General features: G+C 40.9%; 1 protein-coding gene across 1 annotated transcript in view; it reads left to right on the forward strand.

Annotated features, from left to right (window-relative positions):
• DISC1 (DISC1 scaffold protein) overlaps positions 1-20,103 on the forward strand; it is a 204,885-nt gene that overhangs the window by 83,995 nt on the left and 100,787 nt on the right. The window contains 2 exon segments of the mRNA XM_084819275.1: positions 2,073-2,175; positions 8,298-8,486. Of these exon segments, the coding sequence (XP_084675401.1) occupies positions 2,073-2,175; positions 8,298-8,486 (292 nt within the window).

A 20,103-nucleotide genomic window follows, 5' to 3' on the forward strand; every position in this document is an offset into this window, starting at 1 on the left:
TAAACTCCTGTGAACCTAGTTTTCAGCACCAACAGAAACCTATTTCACGGAAGGCAAGCTCTTTTTTCTCCCCACCCCCTCTGTGAGCCAACTCATTCCCCCATCTCTTTCTCTCTCGCACTCTGAATCACCACCATAGACCCGTGTTCCCTCCCTCCCTCCCTCCCTCCCTCCCACCCACCACAACACCATCCATTCAACCCGACACACAAGCACCTCATGTTTCCATCATCCATGCATGCATATATACACATCCCTCCCTGTGCCACACTGCAAGCATACAAAAACAACACTCACTATTTTTCAGGATCCCTCCAAAATGCCCCCAAACCCTTTCTCTCAACCCTTTTTCTCACACATATGTAACCATGCAGATGTACAAGGTTCCCCCGCCCCAGTTGCTTTGGGTTGGGTCCCCCAGTCCTTGCTGGCTTCCTACTGCTCTCCTTACCCCTCTCCTTGCTGGCTTCTGTCAGGGCTGGATCAGAGCCCAGAGAGCCCCAAAGCAGTTCTGATTCTGAGGAAGAGATAGAAACCGTGGGAGAGGAACCCGCACGCTGTTCAGAGGCGCCACCAGAGGGAGACCCCCTCCCTGACCACATTCCTGAGAGTGAAAGTGACCCTGGCAGGGAGAGGGAGGGACAACCGGAGCTTCTGGATGCACGGCACTGGCGCAGGGACAAGCGGGAGATGGAGGGCGCCGAGAGGAGGCGCTCAGCCTGCTTGGCGCAACGGTAACAGCTGCGCCCCGATGCCCCATGGGAAAGGGGTGGACTCTCTCCTCCTAGCTCTTAAGTTCAGAGGTTTCCTGCCTTCCCCTCCAAACGGAGACCAACTGATTCACTAAGGCTAGAACCCTCTGGTAGGCAGCTCTCTTAAGTTTCCCTCTTAGGCTCAGGCAATTAGCATCTGTAAGCGTCATTAGGTTGAATGGAAATAAAGCTTTGGAAAAGAGCCCTATCCGTCTGCGTGTTGATTCTGGCTACCTGAGGATTTCAGGAGGCAGCAAGGGCGCTCCTGACAGCTTCCTGCTGCCCTTACTAGGACCCCCACTGCTCTCTTTAATCTTCCGAGCATACCTGACAGATTAAAGGGCTCCCCTTTTCTTTCCCCCCTTCTTTTTCTTGGTAGTTAGGGATGCTGTTGCCATCTTCCATTTCCTAAGAATGTTTCTGAGCCTCACATGCAGCCTAGAGGCATTCATGGGACATGAAGATGGCAGTGGCTGAAGATGGCAGATGGCAGAGGCCCTCACTTTGCGTTGTAGGAATCCCAGCTGCCAGTAAGCAAATTTCTTAATAAAAAAAGGAGGAAGGATAGGGCACCTCAGTGGGTGCCAAGAAAGGTGTGTGGGGGGCACATTGGTGTCCCCAGATGAGAAAGGATGGAAAACATTCTCTTTCGTACATGAAATGTTATGTGTTTCTTGCATTCTGATTCTGCGCTTGGTTCCCAACTCTGCAAGCATCTTATACTGCATCTCATGAGCCATTCGAACATCCCAGTTCCCTAGCATCGGCAAATATTTGTGCTAGTAAGAGAATTGAGCTTTTTCAAGGAATGTAAGCCCAACCTGCATGGCTTTGCCCCATATGTCTTATGGTAAGATGCTATTTTAGCTGTTCCATTGTGTGGCAGCTAAAGTAGAGAGTATAGTTCGGTTGTTAATGTGAATCAAATCTTTTTTTATTTTGAACTTCAGCACTTACTGTCTGTCAACAAGATATTTAAACAAAGATCAAACATCTGCACTGGTTTGCCAGCCCTGGCCTTTTGCCTGAAATGCAGTCCCAGAGTATCTGCCCCTCTGCTTTGTTCGTGATTACTTTTTTCATATTTAGGCAACTGCTAACAGAGTCGCTTTTTTTCCGTGAATTGTGTGGCGAACCCACTGAATTGTAGAATATTGTTGTCTTGCAGCAATATCACACATCACTTTTTATTAGCCTTTGTTGTCTTGCTGTGTAATGATATGTCATGTCTGTAAACCAAAAAAATTTGAGGTGCCTTTTATATTTCCTTATATTTTTACATGAATGAATTATATATGATGGCTGTCTTCCTCAATCTAGGTATGTACCAGTCAGAAGCTATGCAGCACTTTAAGGAGGAAAGTGAGTGATATCGAGACTCAACTACCAGCTCTTCTTGAAGCCAAAATGCTTGCTGCATCAGGTAATTTTTGATGGAATAAGAAGATGCAATAACGTTTTATGGCTGTGAATTCTTCATCATAACCAAAATGTGTAAAGAAATCAGGAGTGAATTCTTGTAGTTTACAATGGCACTGTTTCATAAACGAACACAAAGGCGTACGTGAATTAACATGTATCTGGTTTAAATGACACTTCTCAGTAGAATACAGGTGTTGGCAGCTTCTATTTATTCAGATCGATAAACAGCTACTTTGGCAGCAAAAGAGCTATTTGTCTTGAGAGTGCCGGTACATTGTTCATAAGCAAAATACTGATATGTGAATATGAAGTTTGTGGCATAATAAGTTATGATTTTTTATGCATAACAGCTTTTTTGCCATGAACTTTCAGTTTCTATGCTCCCCTGCTTTAAAAAAAAAAAAACTTTTTTAGAATTATGCAGAGCTGTGTTTTACAATTTGCAGAGCTGACAAGCAGAACATCTCTCCATTAGGCAAAGAGCCAGCACCATGAATGGGTGTGTGGTTCAAGAAGTCTTCCACCAAGTAACAGTGTTATGATGTATTTTATGCTTCCCAAGGGGGTACATATAGCCTGTGCTTTTTGTACTAGCCAGCTTATGTAGCATTGTGCAATAGTGCTTTGTAATTTTGAAATGAAATGAGGAGCTACACCATCAACCTTGAAAATCATTTTGGAGTGGCTCTTCACCTACAATCTCACCACTTACTTAGGCTTCTACTCCTTCTCTGCTGTCTCTCACCTGCTGCCCACCAGGCCTCTTCCCACAGCCAACCCACTTCCTGGACAATGACACCTTTCCTTTCCTCTCAAGTGAACTTTGTCTCTGGAGAGAGGCTCTTGCATCTCTCAGAGGGGATTTGGATTGATAGTTGCAACGCTAATCCTAAACACACACCACAGAAAACATCCACTTAATGTAGTATGTTTGGCCCTCAGTCCAATGGTTCTGTAAAGCAGACCTGTATTATTATCCCCATTTTGCAGATGGGTCTGAGGCTCAGAGACTTAAGACTGATCTGTGACTATGCTCTTTTTATGAGATGTCAGTATCCTGTGTGGTTTAATTTGCAAGAACTACACACGCATTTGCTACGGTTACCACAGGGCTTGACTTTTGCAATTCCTTCTTACACTGGCTTCTGCTGTGTACAAGTCTGGCTGATTCTAGATCTAGGCCATGGTGATCACATTACAGGCACTCTGAAAGATGGTTTTTGTTTTGGGGGGCATTGGCTGCCTATAGGGTGGTGGATAAAGTGAAGATTTTGCTGTTAGTTCATGGTCTGAATTGCATAGGACAGTTATATTTGAGATTTACTCCTGGATATTTGTGTATTTTCCTTCTTATCTTTACACTTGTATTTTCTGCATGCAATTAGGAGGGATCACTTCTGGTTTCTCTAGTATAATTTAGTATAAAATCTCTATTAAAATATTTTACATTATTTTCTTTTATGTCAGTTAGCAGTGTCTGTCTATCTATCTATCTATCTATCTATCTATCTATCTATCTATTGTTTATAAAGTATATTGTGCACCAGATGTTTTAGGTGCCACACATATATATATATATATATTTAAAATTCTCATTATTACAAATGGATGGCTAATAAGGGGTGGAGGCAGTCAGAAAGCAGTTTATCATTCAGCTGCTTGCCTAAGGGCAGCTGCTATTTATTCCAGGCAACCTGCCAAGTGGTGAATTGCATGGCTGAACTATATGTAATAGTTTACTTCAGCAGAATTATGTAGGTCTTCATCATGCAGTTTGTATCTGGTCCCAGACTGGTGTCTTGCTTTGAATGGCTCAGAGTCCACATTGACTGATAGCTGATTGATGGTGACTTACCTGTCTTTGGGTTGGCCATGGACAAGACTTTGGGCCCAAGCCCCCTATATCCTAGTGTACTCTCCTATCCATCAAATTCTCAGGCTGTTTTTTATTTCATTTATTCATTATTTGTTTTATTGAAAATTATTTATATCTACATTTCATTAAAAAAGGTATCCAAGATGGCTAACTAATCAATTCCAAACACTAAAAACATTTGAAATCACGAAAAGAACAAATAAAATATCAGTTAAAATACAAAAAGCTGGGGGAAAAAATTCCTGGAGCTGTTTATTCCCCTCCCCCTGAAGTACATCCAAGCAAAATTGTTTTCATTTGTTGTCTAAAAGAGAGGAGGAGAACACCAGATGGATTGCTCTGGGGAGAGTATTCTAAAATTTGTGCATCCCTACAATATTGTATTAGTAGCAGCATCTTCTATGCAGATTAAAAGGTAATATGGAGTAATTAACAATGAAAGAATCATTTTTGTATAGCTTTACACTTTGTAAATATGAGTGTAGATTTCTGATAGTGTTGCTTTATTTATACGCTCAGGTGACACCTGATGGTGGTTGCTAACTCTCCAAAGAGTCCTGAAATTTACAATAATGTTTTTAAAGTATAACCTCTTAAGCTTTCTGCACCATTTAGAAAAGTAAAATGTTTGGAATGTTAGAATGTTTGTCTAAATGTAGATGACTCTGGATAACTAAAAGGTCATCTTTATTTTATAGGATAATAAGGATAGTGATTTAGCATGCTGGGAATTATAGGACTTTTTGTGTCTAAATATGCATAGGATTGCACCCTTTAGAAGCACAGTACCTTTCTGTATCAGACTGTCAGTTACAATACTGGGAAGACTGCTTCAGGAGATTGAAATGTGTGTTTATTTTGTTTGTTTTTTAAAAATGTACTGAGAATATATGTTCCAACAAATAGAAGAACAAGCATTGTTAACAACAGCAACCCAGCAACTATGAGAGCTAATTTCCCTCTCGCTTGGTACTTATATGTGAATAAAATGGACTTTAAGAGGGGGTTTGTTTTAATTTCTAAAACACTATGGAAGTATACTTGGTTTTCAAGTCATATTTTGGAGTAGCTTTAATAAAAATTAAATACATCAGTTCGGCCTTTTCTGCAGTTGATATAATACAAAGCACATAGTTTTACCTAACATTTACTTTTTAACACTGGGCACAGGACTTAACGACTGAACAACAACAACAAAACCAAATTTTACCCTTTCCCTATGAAAAATGTATGCACATTTTGGGGGACATTTCCTTGGGGACATTTCTTTTGAGATCTCCTGGTCCTAGAATGCCCATATACAATACTTTCGACAGTAAAACAGCACAGTCCTGCAGTGTAGTTGAGTTCTGGTGGATGTAATCCTGAGGGCATAGATGTGGAGAGGATTGTTTTTTACTGCATGATCAGTAGCTTGGAACTAAATACATCTAGATATATATATATTCATGGAAACTGGTGCCATCACATTGATTATCCCACTGTGTTTCTACAAAATCTGAACATGAACTAACCCTATATGTATGTACCTGTGTATATGTATATCCATAGATACAGATATATTTAGTTAGTTCCTGTCAACATTTGGACAGACAGACAGATGATTGTTTCTCACAAAATGAAGAATGGTAGAGCAAAAGTTAAATTGCAGGTCACTTTTATGTAGATATTTTAACTGGAATTTGTTCAGATTGATAGTGGTTACTGTCCATTCTTGTACAAATGCGAAAGGAGTATTGATAAAGGAAGCTTGAAGCTTGTTTTTCTCAAAACTAGTTTTTGCCATTTTAAAAATTGTCATTTTAAAAATTATACTGAGCTTTATTTCATCAGCTTTTTCCGTTTTGTGGAAGGTATTTTCTTTTCAAATGTTGGGAAAGGGTGAGTGCTTACCTTGCAAGATCTGACACAGCAATTGTGTTGATACAGTGTAGAGTTGTTGAAACAAGCAAGTCAAGAATAAATTACAGTGTGCTGTTTACATAAAACATGAATCTGTCATGGAAATGAAAAATTGTAGTAATTAAATTTTATTAACTAGACATTTTCCATGAAGAATATATTTTCATCTACCAAAAATTACCGTTGTCAATATATATATTTTAAAATCTAGAACACCATTATTATTTCGTGATTTTTTGACAGTGAGACAGATTTATGTATCTTTTAAAATGCAATCCTCATGTGGCATTTAGAAAGTGCCAATTTAAATTACTGTGATTGAGGTCAGGAGTTCACCGCTGGCACTTTAAGAGAGTGGTGTGTGCTGAGTTCTTGATATTTCATCTCAGATGAAATCACATTCTCTTAGTCAAGAAAAAATAAGGGTACATAGGGCAGATTTGCCTCCTGGGCATATATTAGAGGAAAAAATGCTTATGAATTATTAACTGAAATACGGTGCTTATTTCATCATAGCTTCAGGTTTTGGTATTAACCTTCCCTCTGGGAATTAGTAATCATTCAGTAAGCATAAAATGTTAATAGATAGGATAGCATCTTCTTCCTATCTTTAAAAAGAAGAATAATGATTAGGCTGCAACTTCTAATTAAGAATTAATTTTTGAAGGGCCTAGGGAGGAATAATCCCAGCAGTAGAAGGGAGCACACAGGTGGCATCCCCAGTTTTGCTGAGGGAGGAGATTGTATGGCTGAGGAAACACAAGCATAGCTTTCTTCCCCTGAGGCATTACTAGCAGCTGCTGGACAGGATACTTCTGGAGAAGATTTTGCTGCATCTAACCTCTCCAGGATCCTTCAGGGAAGTGGCAGGAGGGGAAATCCTAGAGATGCCATGCTGCTGCCAACTGCTGATGGAGAGGGGCAGGCAGAGAGGGAGGTATAGAGGAGTAGGAGACAAGGGTGTGTAGGTGGGACTAGGGTTTGCCAGGAACAGCCAAAGACATTTTGGTGCATGAGGCAAATGGTAAGATTCCCCACTCCCCAATTCCATGTACAGAAGCCAACTAGACTGGCAGTTGAATCTTACTTTAGCAGTGGTGATATAACTTCAACTTGTGTGGGCCCTATGGGACTTAATTAGAATAAAACTTGTAAAGATATAACTGAACAAACATGTCTTTAGTAAGAATTAAAATTATACAAAACATGAAACAATTTCCTAGTACAAATAAATGTAACAAAGTCATTCCGAGTCCAAACAAAAATATGGAGTTCTTGCTTGCAACTTTACTGTAGGCCAGTCCTGAAGTGTCTTTGGTTTCATAAGATGGTGGACATTTCAGTAGTCTTTTTGTAGATACTTTAACTTTAGGTTAAACTTAGATACTTTAACCACAGGACAATCCACAATTGGTAGCTTATACATTGTAGTTCAAAGTATTCACCCTTATACAAGGTGATAAGGGCCCATAATCATAAATCAGTTCTCTAGCATTCAGCTTCCCAGCAGAACAAGCTGATCTCAGGGCACAATCCTATGCATATTTAGACAGAAAAAAGCCCTACAACTCCTAGCATGCCCCAACCCAGCCAATGTGCTGGGGCATGCTGGGAGTTGTAGGAATTTTTTCTGTCTAAATATTCATAGGATTGCCCCCTTAGTTTTTTTTTCCTCTTAGCCCTCCCTCTGAGTGAGGACTGCACCCCTAAAGGACGAAACTATCCAGACTATAGGGGTTACAATGACAGGACAGCATTCTCCAGTGCACTTACTGTATGTTCTTAAGTGGCTACCTCAGTTTTCAGTTGCTTGTGGGCAGGGGGATGGGGGGAGCAAGAGCTACATGAGTGCCACTGACTCTCTGGACCACTCTCACTAATTTTAAGAACGTGTGTGTGTGTGTGTGTGTGTGTGTGTGTAAAATATATGCGTAGCACAGTGTGCAAAGGATTCAAAGGTATCCATGTAAATAACTACTTGTAGCAAAATAATGTGATGGACTACAGGGTGATGATCCAGCCAGTATGCAATTATTTGTTACTTAATTTTTAAAAATTGCATACTAACCATCTCATTACCCTGCAGCTCACCATCACTTTTTAAAAAGAAAGTAGGGAAGTTGGTAATCTGAATGAGCAAAAAATAACAAAATTACGTTATAGTCATTATATAGGTTTTAAATAATGGAAGTCAGTGGAGATAGATTTTCCTTAATTTTCATTGTTCAGGTTGTGTTTTTTGTACAAATGATTAGGTATTTATTTTCATTAATAACCTACTTTGAGGTTTCAGTGTTTTGTTTCTGTCTTCCTCTCTTTATAATGTTCCTCTAATGAATCCACAGGAGGTGATTTCTGTGCTGCTAAAGGCCTTGTAGATGAAATTCAATCCTTAACGGCTGAAAGAGAACAGCTGGAGGGACTTCTCAATGAATGGTCCTTGCTGAGTGCCCAAAATGTCCAAAACTTAGAAAGAATGAAAGAAGGTCACAAGAGGCTGAAGGAAGAAATGGATCAAGGGGAATCTGCCTTTAGTAAGTAGAACAGTTTGTCAGCTGTTGAGGGGTGACAGAAGCCTGGCATTTTCTGTGCTGTGTGTCATGCAGCATTCTGATTTGATGAGCAGCCATCTAATTTATATGACATTAAAAAATGTTCTTTGATGGGCAATTCTGGCAGAACCTTTGATGTATACTATGTTGAATATGCTGTCAGCCTTAGTCTTTGTCATTCCCGAACGGCATTTCTTCCTGGCTTTGTATATGTTGATGATGTCGCATGCTTGATCTCCTTTGGCTCATTTTCGCATGGCCACCTGTGGTGGAGCCTGCTGCCTGACGCTGAGAATGTCCCGTGCATTCAGAGCTTTTGCATACTATAACAGCACTCTGTACATGTGATCACACATCCTTTAATCCATAGGAAGTACAAGATGCATGCAATAATAGAAAGCCCAACAAGAAGCCTCTAGCACCATTGGGGTTTTGTTCTCTAAGCGTGTTGTGTAAGGATGTAATCCACAGCATGCATAATGTTTTGAAAGCAGTAAGTCTTTATTTACATGAAAGATTAAGGTGGATTTAATCAGTTTAGTGAAAAGAACTGTCTTTAAAATGTCGACAGTGTTAAGGATATTTTTTAAATCTATAATCATATGAAGAGGGCAAGTTGTGAAGCAGAAAATCTCTTCTATGTTTTTACTTGGTGCTTCAGAAGGCGTCATCTGTGAGGTAGCCAGGGTTGTTATGCCAGAACAGGTCACTGAGAGGCAAGCAATAAGGCCAAGGTAGCGGGAAGTGAGCACAACTGAACCATTCACAGGGGAAGAGCGGTAACTGGAATCAAAGGGTAAAGATCTACTTGTTAAGGCGTTGATAGCCAAGAACCTGGCTGTTGCACTGGTCTGACACTATCTGATGTTTTAAATATTAATGAGTGAAGAAAACGTTGCTGCTATGGCCAATTCCTCCTTCTGTGCGATTATGGCTTGTTAAATGGCCATGATCCAATCAACCATTATGTGGGACTTCAACCGGGACTCATTTGTACTACGTGTCTAGCAGTCTTGATGCATGGGGTTCTCTTGGACACAACGTTGGACACAACGACTGGACACAACATGGCCAATAGGTCTGTTTCATGCATTCAGGTAGCCTCAAGTCTTGAAGTGGCTTGGGAATCTAAATTTCTTCTCAATTTTTTAAAATGCAGATTATATAGGGAAAGGATGGTTCTCTATGAAGTTTGCTAAGATGTTTTCTAAGTGACCAGTCAAGACAAAGGCAGTTCTGCTGATTATTAAAAAGTTGTAATATGACCGTCCTTTTGATTTTTGTATATATACAGTCAGTTGCTGCCGCCTCTGATTCATTAAAATAAATAATACATTATGCGCAATACACAGTGACACAGACACTCACACACTTTCTGTTCAATACTTGAAGTTAAATGCTTTCTGCTTTTGTAGAGAAACATACTTGAAAAATGTAATGATAAAGAACAGTAGAACCACTGTTTTAGTAGCAATCTTTCAGAATATAACAATTAGTTTGGCTTGAAAGCGTGGTCTTTGATGATACCCCTATTGTTGCTAGATACTTTCTGTAAAAGAAAAATAATGTTCTGTAAAATTTTCGAAAGGGTACTTTCAACAGATGGATTCTCAGTTTTCGGAGAGTTTACCTCTTCCAAATCACTCTTTAAACTGATTTGGTGTGAAATATTTTTTCAGAGGAAACAAGCACATGCTAGCCCAGTTTTCCCTGCAAAAGCTGTGGTGCACATTCCCAAACCGGTTTTTTTTTAACTCAGGGGAATTTATAAAACTGGGAGATTTGCCTTCTGAGAGTAAAAAACTCGGCAAATTTTGGGTTACAGCATGCGGGCCAGTTTGGATCATATTCAGTTTGCTTTTATTGAAGTCTTATCACTTGTTGGTTAGGGTTTTAAACAAATTATAGAATACACAACATATCTGTTACATTTTTGTGTATGTATGTAAAGATGAACCTTCAATTTTTTGTGATTCTCAAAGAATGACTATAGAAAGTATTCCCTCCTGTATAATAAAGCCCAGTGAAGCACAAATTGCTCCAAGCAGTATAAATAATTAAAATGTGTGATTTCCTCCCCCACCGTCCCTTTGCTTCCTCTGTCATCTACAGCATGTCTCTCTTTAGGCTATGGTAATTTGTTTAGGTCTGATTACATTAAGCATATGATGGGTGTAACAAATTCAGTTGAAAACAAACCTATGGTATCATTTAAGTATTCTTAAATATGAGATTATGTACAATATTGTAATTTTATGTTAATGTCATTGATTTTTTCCTGTTAAAAGTTTTTCTTTTACACAACACACCAAAAAATGTATTTTATTTTTTAAAGAAAAATATAAAGATTTAGTTGGAGGAAAGAGTTGTTGTTAATAAGTTTTATTTTATTAATTGGCCACTATATCATATGGATGTGTAATTGGTATGGTGTGTTATAGCTTCATAGGTGACTGTTCATTGGTTTTGATAGTTAATAGTACTTCATAGTGTTCAAAGTACTTCACGTCAGTGATCCATAATCCTTACAACAACCCTGAATGGTAGGCCAGAGTTGTTTCCCCATTTACAAAGATTATTTTTGGGTCAACTGAAAAAAACATTTAGTATAGTGAGTAATGAGATTTGAGTTCATCATGAGATTTGAACCGCCTAGCGAGTTCATAATAAGATCTGAACTAGGTCCTTCCTGTTTAACAGTTTTAGGCATATACTGAATTAGAATACTGCAATATTGTTTATTCTAATACCGTCATTTGCCGATATTTATTTCTAGCAGGTTGAGTAATTTGTGGCTTTGTGTCTTGCGACTATGACAAATGGAATGGGCAAGGTAGGACAGGCAGCAAGACCCCCTTTATTGTATCTTTGAGAAGTTGACTGCCACCAGTTGCATGGTTAATAACTCTTATATCCTGGCCATATGAGAATCCTGGCTTTTATACTTAGGGAAAAGGATAGGCCCCTTTTCTAGGGCTTCATTTAAACTACTTGCAACCCAGATTAGGATGTTGGCCAAGTGGCCAACCTTCAGGCTAGACAAAAGAACCAAAATCAATTCCAGTTTCTGAGTATATTTTTTTTCAAGAACCCAGCAGAGAGATGTTCAGAAATAGTGAATTTTAAAACAAAACATAGAATTAGCTAACTAAAACATACTTAACTCACCAAAGCAGCTTGCAGGTTGGAGAGGGATGTGGCCCACCTGGGACTCAGCAGTGTGGCTTAGTCTTAACCCCTTGCCAGCTGCTCAGAGACAAAGGGAGATTTCACCCCAAAATGGTGTTTCAGTGGGGTTGGGCAACTCCCAGAGAGGGAAATTCAGTCTGACCAATCAGTGCTGGGGATGACCTGATCATAGAATCATAGAATAGTAGGGTTGGAAGGGGCCTACAAGGCCATCGAGTCCAACACCCTGCTCAATGCAGGAATCCAAGTCAGAGCATCCCTGACAGATGGCTGTCCAGCCTCGTCTTGAATGCCTCCAGTGTGGGAGAGCCCACCACCTCCCTAGGTAATTGGTTCCATTGTCGTATTGCTCTAACAATCAGGAAGTTTTTCCTAATGTTCAGCCGGAATCTGGCTTCCTGTCACTTGAGCCCATTATTCCGTGTCCTGCACTCTGGGATGATCAAGAAGAGATCCTGGCCTTCCTCTCTGTGACAACCTTTCAAGTACTTGAAGAGTGCTATCATATCTCCCCTCAGGCTTCTCTTCTCAAGGCTAAACATGCCCAGTTCTTTCAGTCTCTCTTCACAGGGCTTTGTTTCCAGTCCCCTGATCATCTTTGTTGCTCTCCTCTGAACCCTCTCCAGTTTGTCTGCATCCTTCTTCAAGTGTGGTGCCCAGAACTGGACACAGTATTCCAGATGAGGCCTAACCAGTAGGGGAACTAGTACTTCCCGGGATTTGGAAGCGATGCTTCTATGAATGCAGCCCAAAAGAGCATTTGCCTTTTTTGCAGCCACATCACATTGTTGGCTCATATTCAGCTTGTGATCGACAACAATTCCAAGATCTTTTTCGCTTGTAGTGTTGTTGAGCCACGTATCCCCCATCTTGTAACTGTGCATCTGGTTTCTTTTTCCTAGGTGCAGAACTTGGCATTTATCCCTATTAAATGTCATTCTGTTGATTTCTGCCCAGCGCTCCAGTCTATCCAGATCACTTTGAATTTTGTTTCTGTCTTCCAAAGTATTAGCTATCCCGCCCAATTTTGTGTCATCTGCAAATATGATCAGCATTCCCTGCACCTCCTCCACCAAGTCATTCATAAAAATGTTGAAGAGCACTGGGCCCAGGACTGAGCCCTGCGGTACCCCACTCGTTACCTCTCCCCAGTTTGAGAAGGTCCCATTGATAAGCACTCTTTGAGTCCGATTCTGTAGCCAACTGTGGATCCACTGGATCATTGTTTCATCTAGCCCACTTTGAGCTAGTTTGCTCATCAGGATATCATGGGGTACTTTGTCGAAAGCTTTGCTGAAGTCGAGGTATATGATGTCTACAGCATTCCCACAGTCCACAAGGGAGGTTCCTTGATCAAAAAATGAGATCAGACTTGTCTGGCAGGACTTGTTTTTGACAAATCCATGTTGGCTTCGAGTAATCACTGCATTGTTCTCAAGGTGCTTACAGATGGATTGCTTTATCATCTGCTCCAGAATTTTCCCTGGGATTGATGTCAGACTGACTGGTCTGTAGTTGCCAGGTTCCTCCTTTTTACCCTTTTTGAAGATAGGGACAACATTAGCCCTCCTCCAGTCATCTGGCACTTCCCCCGTCCTCCATGATTTCTCAAAGAGAATAGACAGCGGTTCTGAGAGTTCTTCTGCCAGTTCCTTTATTACTCTAGGATGCAGTTCATCTGGCCCTTGAGATTTGAACTCATTCAAAGTAATTAGGTGTTCCTTGACCATATGCCTATCGATCTCAAGCTGCAATCCTGCCCCTTCAGCCTGTACTTCGCCTTTGCCAGGGGGGTCATAGACCCTCTTTTGGGAGAAGACTGAGCCAAAGTAGGAATTGAGCCCTTCTGCCTTTTCTTTGTTATCTGTTATCATTTTGCCATCCTTATTTAATAGCTGAACCACCATTTGTTTCCTCTGTCTTTTACTGTGCACATAGCCGAAGAAAGCCTTTTTGTTGCTTTTAGCATCCCTCGCTAATCTCAGCTCGTTCTCAGCTTTAGCCTTCCTGACGCCATCCCTGCAATTCTGCGCTACCTGCCTGTACTCTTCCTTTGTTACTTGGTCTTCTTTCCATTTCCTATATGTGTCCTTTTTTGTTTTCAGGTCATCCCTAAGCTTTTTGTGAAGCCACATTGGCTTCTTCTATTGTCTTCCACCTTTTTGTCTTGTTGGAATTGTTTGTAATTGTGCCTTGAGAATTTCCTTTTTTAAAAGCTCCCACCCATCTTGGACTCCTTTTCTCGTTAGCATCGCTTGCCATGGGACCTTACTGATCATTGTTCTGAGTTTATTAAAATCAGCTTTCCTAAAATCCAGCGTACGCGTTTTACTACACTTGGCTTTTGCTTCCCTTAGAACCAAGAACTCAAGTACAACATGGTCGCTTTCCCCTACAGTTCTCCAGGTGATTTCTGCATGTACCTATTTAACACAAGTCGTAGTCACGGCGTATGAAATGTCAAACCTCAGATGTAGAGGCAAGTTCTTTGTTCAGAAACATGTCTAGAAGGAAAAGGCAAAAGGGATTAAACACAGGGACAATATATCGAGTGTCATTAGCTATAGCCTATGATTACATATATCTACACTGCAATCCTTTCTAAGCATACCTAGGTGTAAGCCCCGCTGAACGCAGTTGGACTTCTTTCCAAGTAAACATGGATAGGACTGCACTGTTAGAAAAGTTGTTAATGGAAGAATAATGTGTTGTCTTTATTTACAAGATATAGTCAATGCCTTTCCAAAAGGCCAGAAATTAAATAAAACATGATCCTATTAAATCAACATAATTTTCAAATTAACAGTAAATTATATAAAATTATTTATTTAATATCATTACATTAATCATTTGATGGGTGTAACAAACTTAGTAATTCTACCAAATGCTTTTTTTATAAAAGCGATTAAAGTTAAACTTCATGTCATGAAAATGGAAACATTTATTTGGAAGTTTTAGCAAAACCCAGTGGGCTGGTGCTGGCCTGCAGCTCAATCAATGGTGGATTGGTAGGGATGTCAATAGCAGTCTTGGTGTCCTTATTTGTATCTGTAAATTTAATAAAATGCAGGAGTAAATAAAATAAATATTAAAACATACATAAACAAAAGAATAATAATGCCAACTCCTGTGATCATAACCCTCCTTTCCTCCATTTTTAATTAAAAAGCACAGAAAAAAAGGAGCAGCCCCACATATAATTGATGAGCTAAAGAACATTCAGATATCTCAATTTATGTATACCTCTAGGAATTATTACCAAATTAGATTCAATTTCTCTGAATAACAGCTTTTAAGTCGATTTCATCTGCTTTGGTAAATTTATGACTGGCTAAGTCAATAAACCCCTTCATGGATCACTGCCTTGTTGTGGCGAAGGGGCTTGCGTAACTCAGTGAAGCCATAAGCTATGCCGTGCAGGGCCACCCAAGACGGACAGGTCATGGCAGAGAGTTCTGACAAAATGTGGTCCACTGGAGAAGGAAATGGCAACCCACTCCAGTATTCTTGCCAAGAAAACCCCATGGAACGTATCACAAGGCTAAAAGAGATGACGCCGGAAGATGAGCCCCTCAGGTCGGAAGGTGTCCAATATGCTACTGGGGAAGAGCAGAGGGTATTTCCAAGTAGCGCCAGAAAGAGTGAAGCGGCTGGGCCAAATCCGAAAGGACACTCAGCTGTGGATGTGTCTGGCGGTGAAAAGAAAATCCGATGCTGTAAAGAACAATATTGTTTAGGAACCTGGAATGTCAGATCAATGAATCAAGGTAAGCTGGAGGTGGTCAAACATGAGATGGCAAGATTGAACATCGACATCTTGGGAATCAGCGAACTCAAATGGACAGGCATGGGCGAATTTAATTCAGGTGACCATCATATCTACTATTGTGGGCAAGAATCCCTTAGAAGAAATGGAGTAGCACTCATAGTCAACAAAAGGGTGGGAAAAGCAGTACTGGGGTACAATCTTAAAAATGATAGAATGATCTCAGTACGAATCCAAGGCAAACCATTCAACATCACAGTAATTCAAGTCTATGCCCCAACCACTGAGGCCGAGGAAGCTGAGGTTGATAGGTTCTATGAAGACCTACAACACCTTCTAGAACTAACACCAACAAAAGATGTCCTCTTCATCATAGGGGATTGGAATGCTAAAGTAGGAAGTCAAGAAATCACCGGGATAACAGGCAGGCATGGCCTTGGTGTACAAAATGAAGCAGGACAAAAGCTAATAGAGTTTTGCCAAGAGAACATGCTGATCATAGCAAACACTCTTTTCCAACAGCACAAGAGGCGACTCTACACATGGACGTCACCAGATGGTCAATATCGAAATCAGATTGATTATGTCCTTTGCAGCCAAAGATGGAGAAGCTCCATACAGTCAGTAAAAACAAGACCTGGAGCTGACTGTGGCTCAGATCATGAGCTGCTTCTTGCAAAATTTCGGCTTAAATTGAAGAACGTCGGGAAAACCACTAAACCGTTCAGGTATGACCTAAATCATATCCCTGATGAATATACAGTGGAGGTGAGGAATAGATTTCAGGGATTAGACCTGATAGACAGAGTGCCTGAGGAACTATGGACGGAGGTCCGTAACATTGTTCAGGAGGCAGCAACGAAATCCGTCTCAAAGAAAAAGAAATGCAAGAAAGCCAAGTGGCTCTCTGATGAGGCTTTACAAGTAGCTCACGAAAGAAGGGAAGCGAAAAGCAAGGGAGAAAGGGGAAGATATACCCAACTGAATGCAGAGTTCCAGAGAATCGCAAGGAGAGACAAGAAGGCCTTCTTAAATGAACAATGCAAAGAAATCGAGGAAAACAACAGAATGGGAAAGACTAGAGATCTCTTCAAGAAAATTGGAGATCTCAAGGGAACGTTTTGTGCAAAGACGGGCATGATAAAGGACAAAGAAGGCAGGGACCTAACAGAAGCAGATGAGATTAAGAAGAGGTGGCAAGAATACACAGAAGAACTATACAGGAAAGATCTGAATGTCCCTGATAGCCATGATAGTACAGTTACTGAACTTGAGCCGGACATCCTCGAGAGTGAAGTCAAGTGGGCCTTAGGAAGCATTAGTAACAACAAAGCTAGCGGAGATGACAGTATTCCAGCCGAGCTATTTAAAATCCTAAAAGATGATGCTGTTAAAGTGCTGCATTCAATATGCCAACAAATCTGGAACACTCAACAGTGGCCACAAGACTGGAAAAGGTCAGTTTACATTCCAATTCCAAAGAAGGGCAACGCCAAAGAGTGTTCAAACTACCGCACAATTGCGCTCATTTCACATGCCAGCAAGGTGATGCTCAAAATCCTACAAGCTAGGCTTCAGCAGTATGCGAACCGAGAACTACCGGAAGTACAAGCTGGGTTTCGAAGAGGCAGAGGAACTAGAGATCAAATCGCCAACATTCGCTGCATCATGGAGAAAGCAAGAGAATTCCAGAAAAACGTCTATTTCTGCTTCATTGACTACGCTAAAGCCTTTGATTGTGTGGATCACAACAAACTGTGGCAAATTCTGAAAGTGATGGGAGTACCAGACCACCTTACCTGTCTCCTGAGAAACCTGTACGAGGGTCAAGAAGCAACAGTAAGAACCAGACATGGAACAACCGATTGGTTCAAAATTGGGAAAGGAGTACGACAAGGCTGCATATTGTCGCCCTGCTTATTTAACTTATATGCAGAGTACATCATGAGAAATGCCGGGTTGGATGAATCAGAGGTCGGAATTAAGATTGCCGGGAGAATTATCAACAACCTCCGATATGCAGACGATACCACCCTAATGGCAGAAAACCAAGAGGATCTAAAGAGCCTCTTGTTGAGGGTGAAAGAGGAGAGTGCAAAAGCTGGTTTGAAACTCAACATTAAAAAAACTAAGATCATGTCATCTGGCCCTATCACTTCCTGGCATATAGAAGGGGAAGAAATGGAAGCAGTGACAGATTTTACTTTCTTGGGCTCCAAGATCACCACAGACGGTGACTGTAGCCATGAAATTAAAAGACGCTTGCTCCTTGGGAGGAAAGCTATGGCCAACCTAGACAGCATAGTAAGAAGCAGAGACATCACCTTGCCGACAAAGGTCCGTGTAATCAAAGCTATGGTTTTCCCAGTAGTAATGTATGGCTGTGAGAGCTGGACTATAAGGAAGGCTGAGCGCCGAAGAATTGATGGTTTCGAACTGTGGTGCTGGAGAAGACTCTTACGAGTCCCCTGGACTGCAAGGAGGTCAAATCAGTCCATCCTAAAGGAAATCAACCCTGACTGCTCATTGGAAGGACAGATACTGAAGCTGAAGCTCCAATATTTTGGCCACCTAATGCGAAGAGAAAACTCCCTGGAAAAGACCCTGATGCTGGGAAAGACTGAAGGCAAAAGGAGAAGGGGACGGCAGAGGATGAGATGGCTAGATAGCATCACGGATGCAATGAATATGAACTTGAGCACGCTCCGGGAGAGAGCGCAGGACAGGAAGGCCTGGCGTGCTATGGTCCATGGGGTCACGAAGAGTCGGACACGACTGAACGACTGAACAACAACAACAACAAAAGTCAATAAAAGCTGGAGTTGTAAATCTACTGAGGCAAATGTAATTGACCTAGGGTCCAATCCTATGCATGTTTAGACAGAAAAAAGACCTACAACTCCCAGTGTACCCCAGCCAGACATGCTAGTTGGGGCATGCTGGGAGTTGTCAGCCTTTTTTTATGTCTTAACATGCTTAGGATTACACCTTTTAAGTGCTGTTTTCAATTGTGAATATGCAGTATTTTACACAGCTCCTGGATGCATTGGACTGTTAAATGATCCAGTTCTGGTTTCACACTATTTAAACAGTGTTTATATAGTACAATTTCTGGTTCATTAAAAAGAGCCAAAATTTCTGGAGATTTTTGAGTGTCTCAGCACCAGATTTCATTAATAAATGGTGACACAGTCAGAGATGTTGCCTTTCAACAGATTTAGACAGTTGATAAAATCTCTACAACTCATCAAAGAATATAGCTTATTGTGAGGGTCAATTAGATGTGATAGCATCTGAATACACCCTCTATCAAATTCTTCCAAAAGATTTGCCTGTGGCCAATTTGGATCTCTGCATGTTTACATAATGAGAGATTAACATGAGTATAAAGAATCAGAACAGAGAAGAGTGACTATTTGATTGCTTAGCTTACCTAACTATTAGTATTTGACAAGATTAGAGGTATTTCAGAAATTTAGATGTAATGGAAGTAAGACTGCCCATCCATTGAATGCAAGTCATTGTACTAATTCTAAGTTGATCCAACCTGGAAACATAGAAGTTTCCTTTAAATTCCAGTTTTCTACATTTGATAATCAGAACACGTTCTGGTAAATGTGTAAATTTAGAAGGATCAATCCTCCATCTAGTGGGAGTTATTTAATGTACTCCTTTTGGTGGTGGTGGTGGTGGTGGGGGGGGTTAGCCGTAAAGTAAGATCTCAAAATTTCTTGTAAAATACTTTTGAGGAATAGAAACTGGAAGTTTCCCGCCTGCCCCCTGATAAAATCCTTGGTATGGCATCTGTTTGTATAGTATGGCATCCATTTTCCAGTATCGGAGGTAATATGTCTCTCAGTACCAGTTCCTGGGGAACATGAGTGGGAGGGTGCTGTGGCACTCATATCCTGCTTGTGGGCTTTCTATAGGCATCTGGTTGGCCGCTGTGGGAACAGAATGCTAGGGTGATCCAGCACAGCTCTTCTTAGGTTTTTAAGGCAGGCTTCTCCAATCTGGTGCCCTCCAGAGGTATTGGACTAAACTCCCAGCATCCCCCAGCTGGCTGGCTGGGGATGCTGGGAGTTGTAGCCCAACACACCTGGAAGGCCCAAGGTTGGGGAAGGCTGTTCATGACTCTTCATTGAATCAGCTGAAATTTGAACTAAGCAGTGCCGTTTACAATACAGTCCTATACATGTCGCCTCAGAAGTAACTTTATTTGAGCTCATTGGAGTTCAAATGGGTATAGGATTGCACCCTAACTCTAGCTATTTCATGAAGGTCTTGGGGATGAAAAAGCCAAATGTGAGAAGAGATCCATGTAAATTTCCAGTCTTCCTGTAGCTGATAAGATTTTCATCCTCGGTGTATGAATTTTGCTCCACTTGATTCCAAACCCAGGGGGAGTTCCCCAAATTGTTTTAATCAAACACAATGGTATTGGAACTGATGATTCAAAGGAACCCTTCGCCCCGAGAGCGTCATCTGCATACAGAATCATCTTGTGTTCATGTCCTCTTCAAACTGTGGTCTCCTCAATATCTCCATGCTGTCTATGCAAGCTAAAGGTTCCACTTACACGATCAAACAACAGAGGTGAAAGAAGCCTGTATCTCTCTCTCCAAAAGAAAATCTGAAAAGGTC

The sequence above is a fragment of the Heloderma suspectum genome, chromosome 1, assembly GCF_057233095.1.
Source record: "Heloderma suspectum isolate Gila_16-S chromosome 1, 16-S_ref, whole genome shotgun sequence".
Classification (NCBI taxonomy): Eukaryota; Metazoa; Chordata; class Lepidosauria; order Squamata; family Helodermatidae; genus Heloderma; species Heloderma suspectum.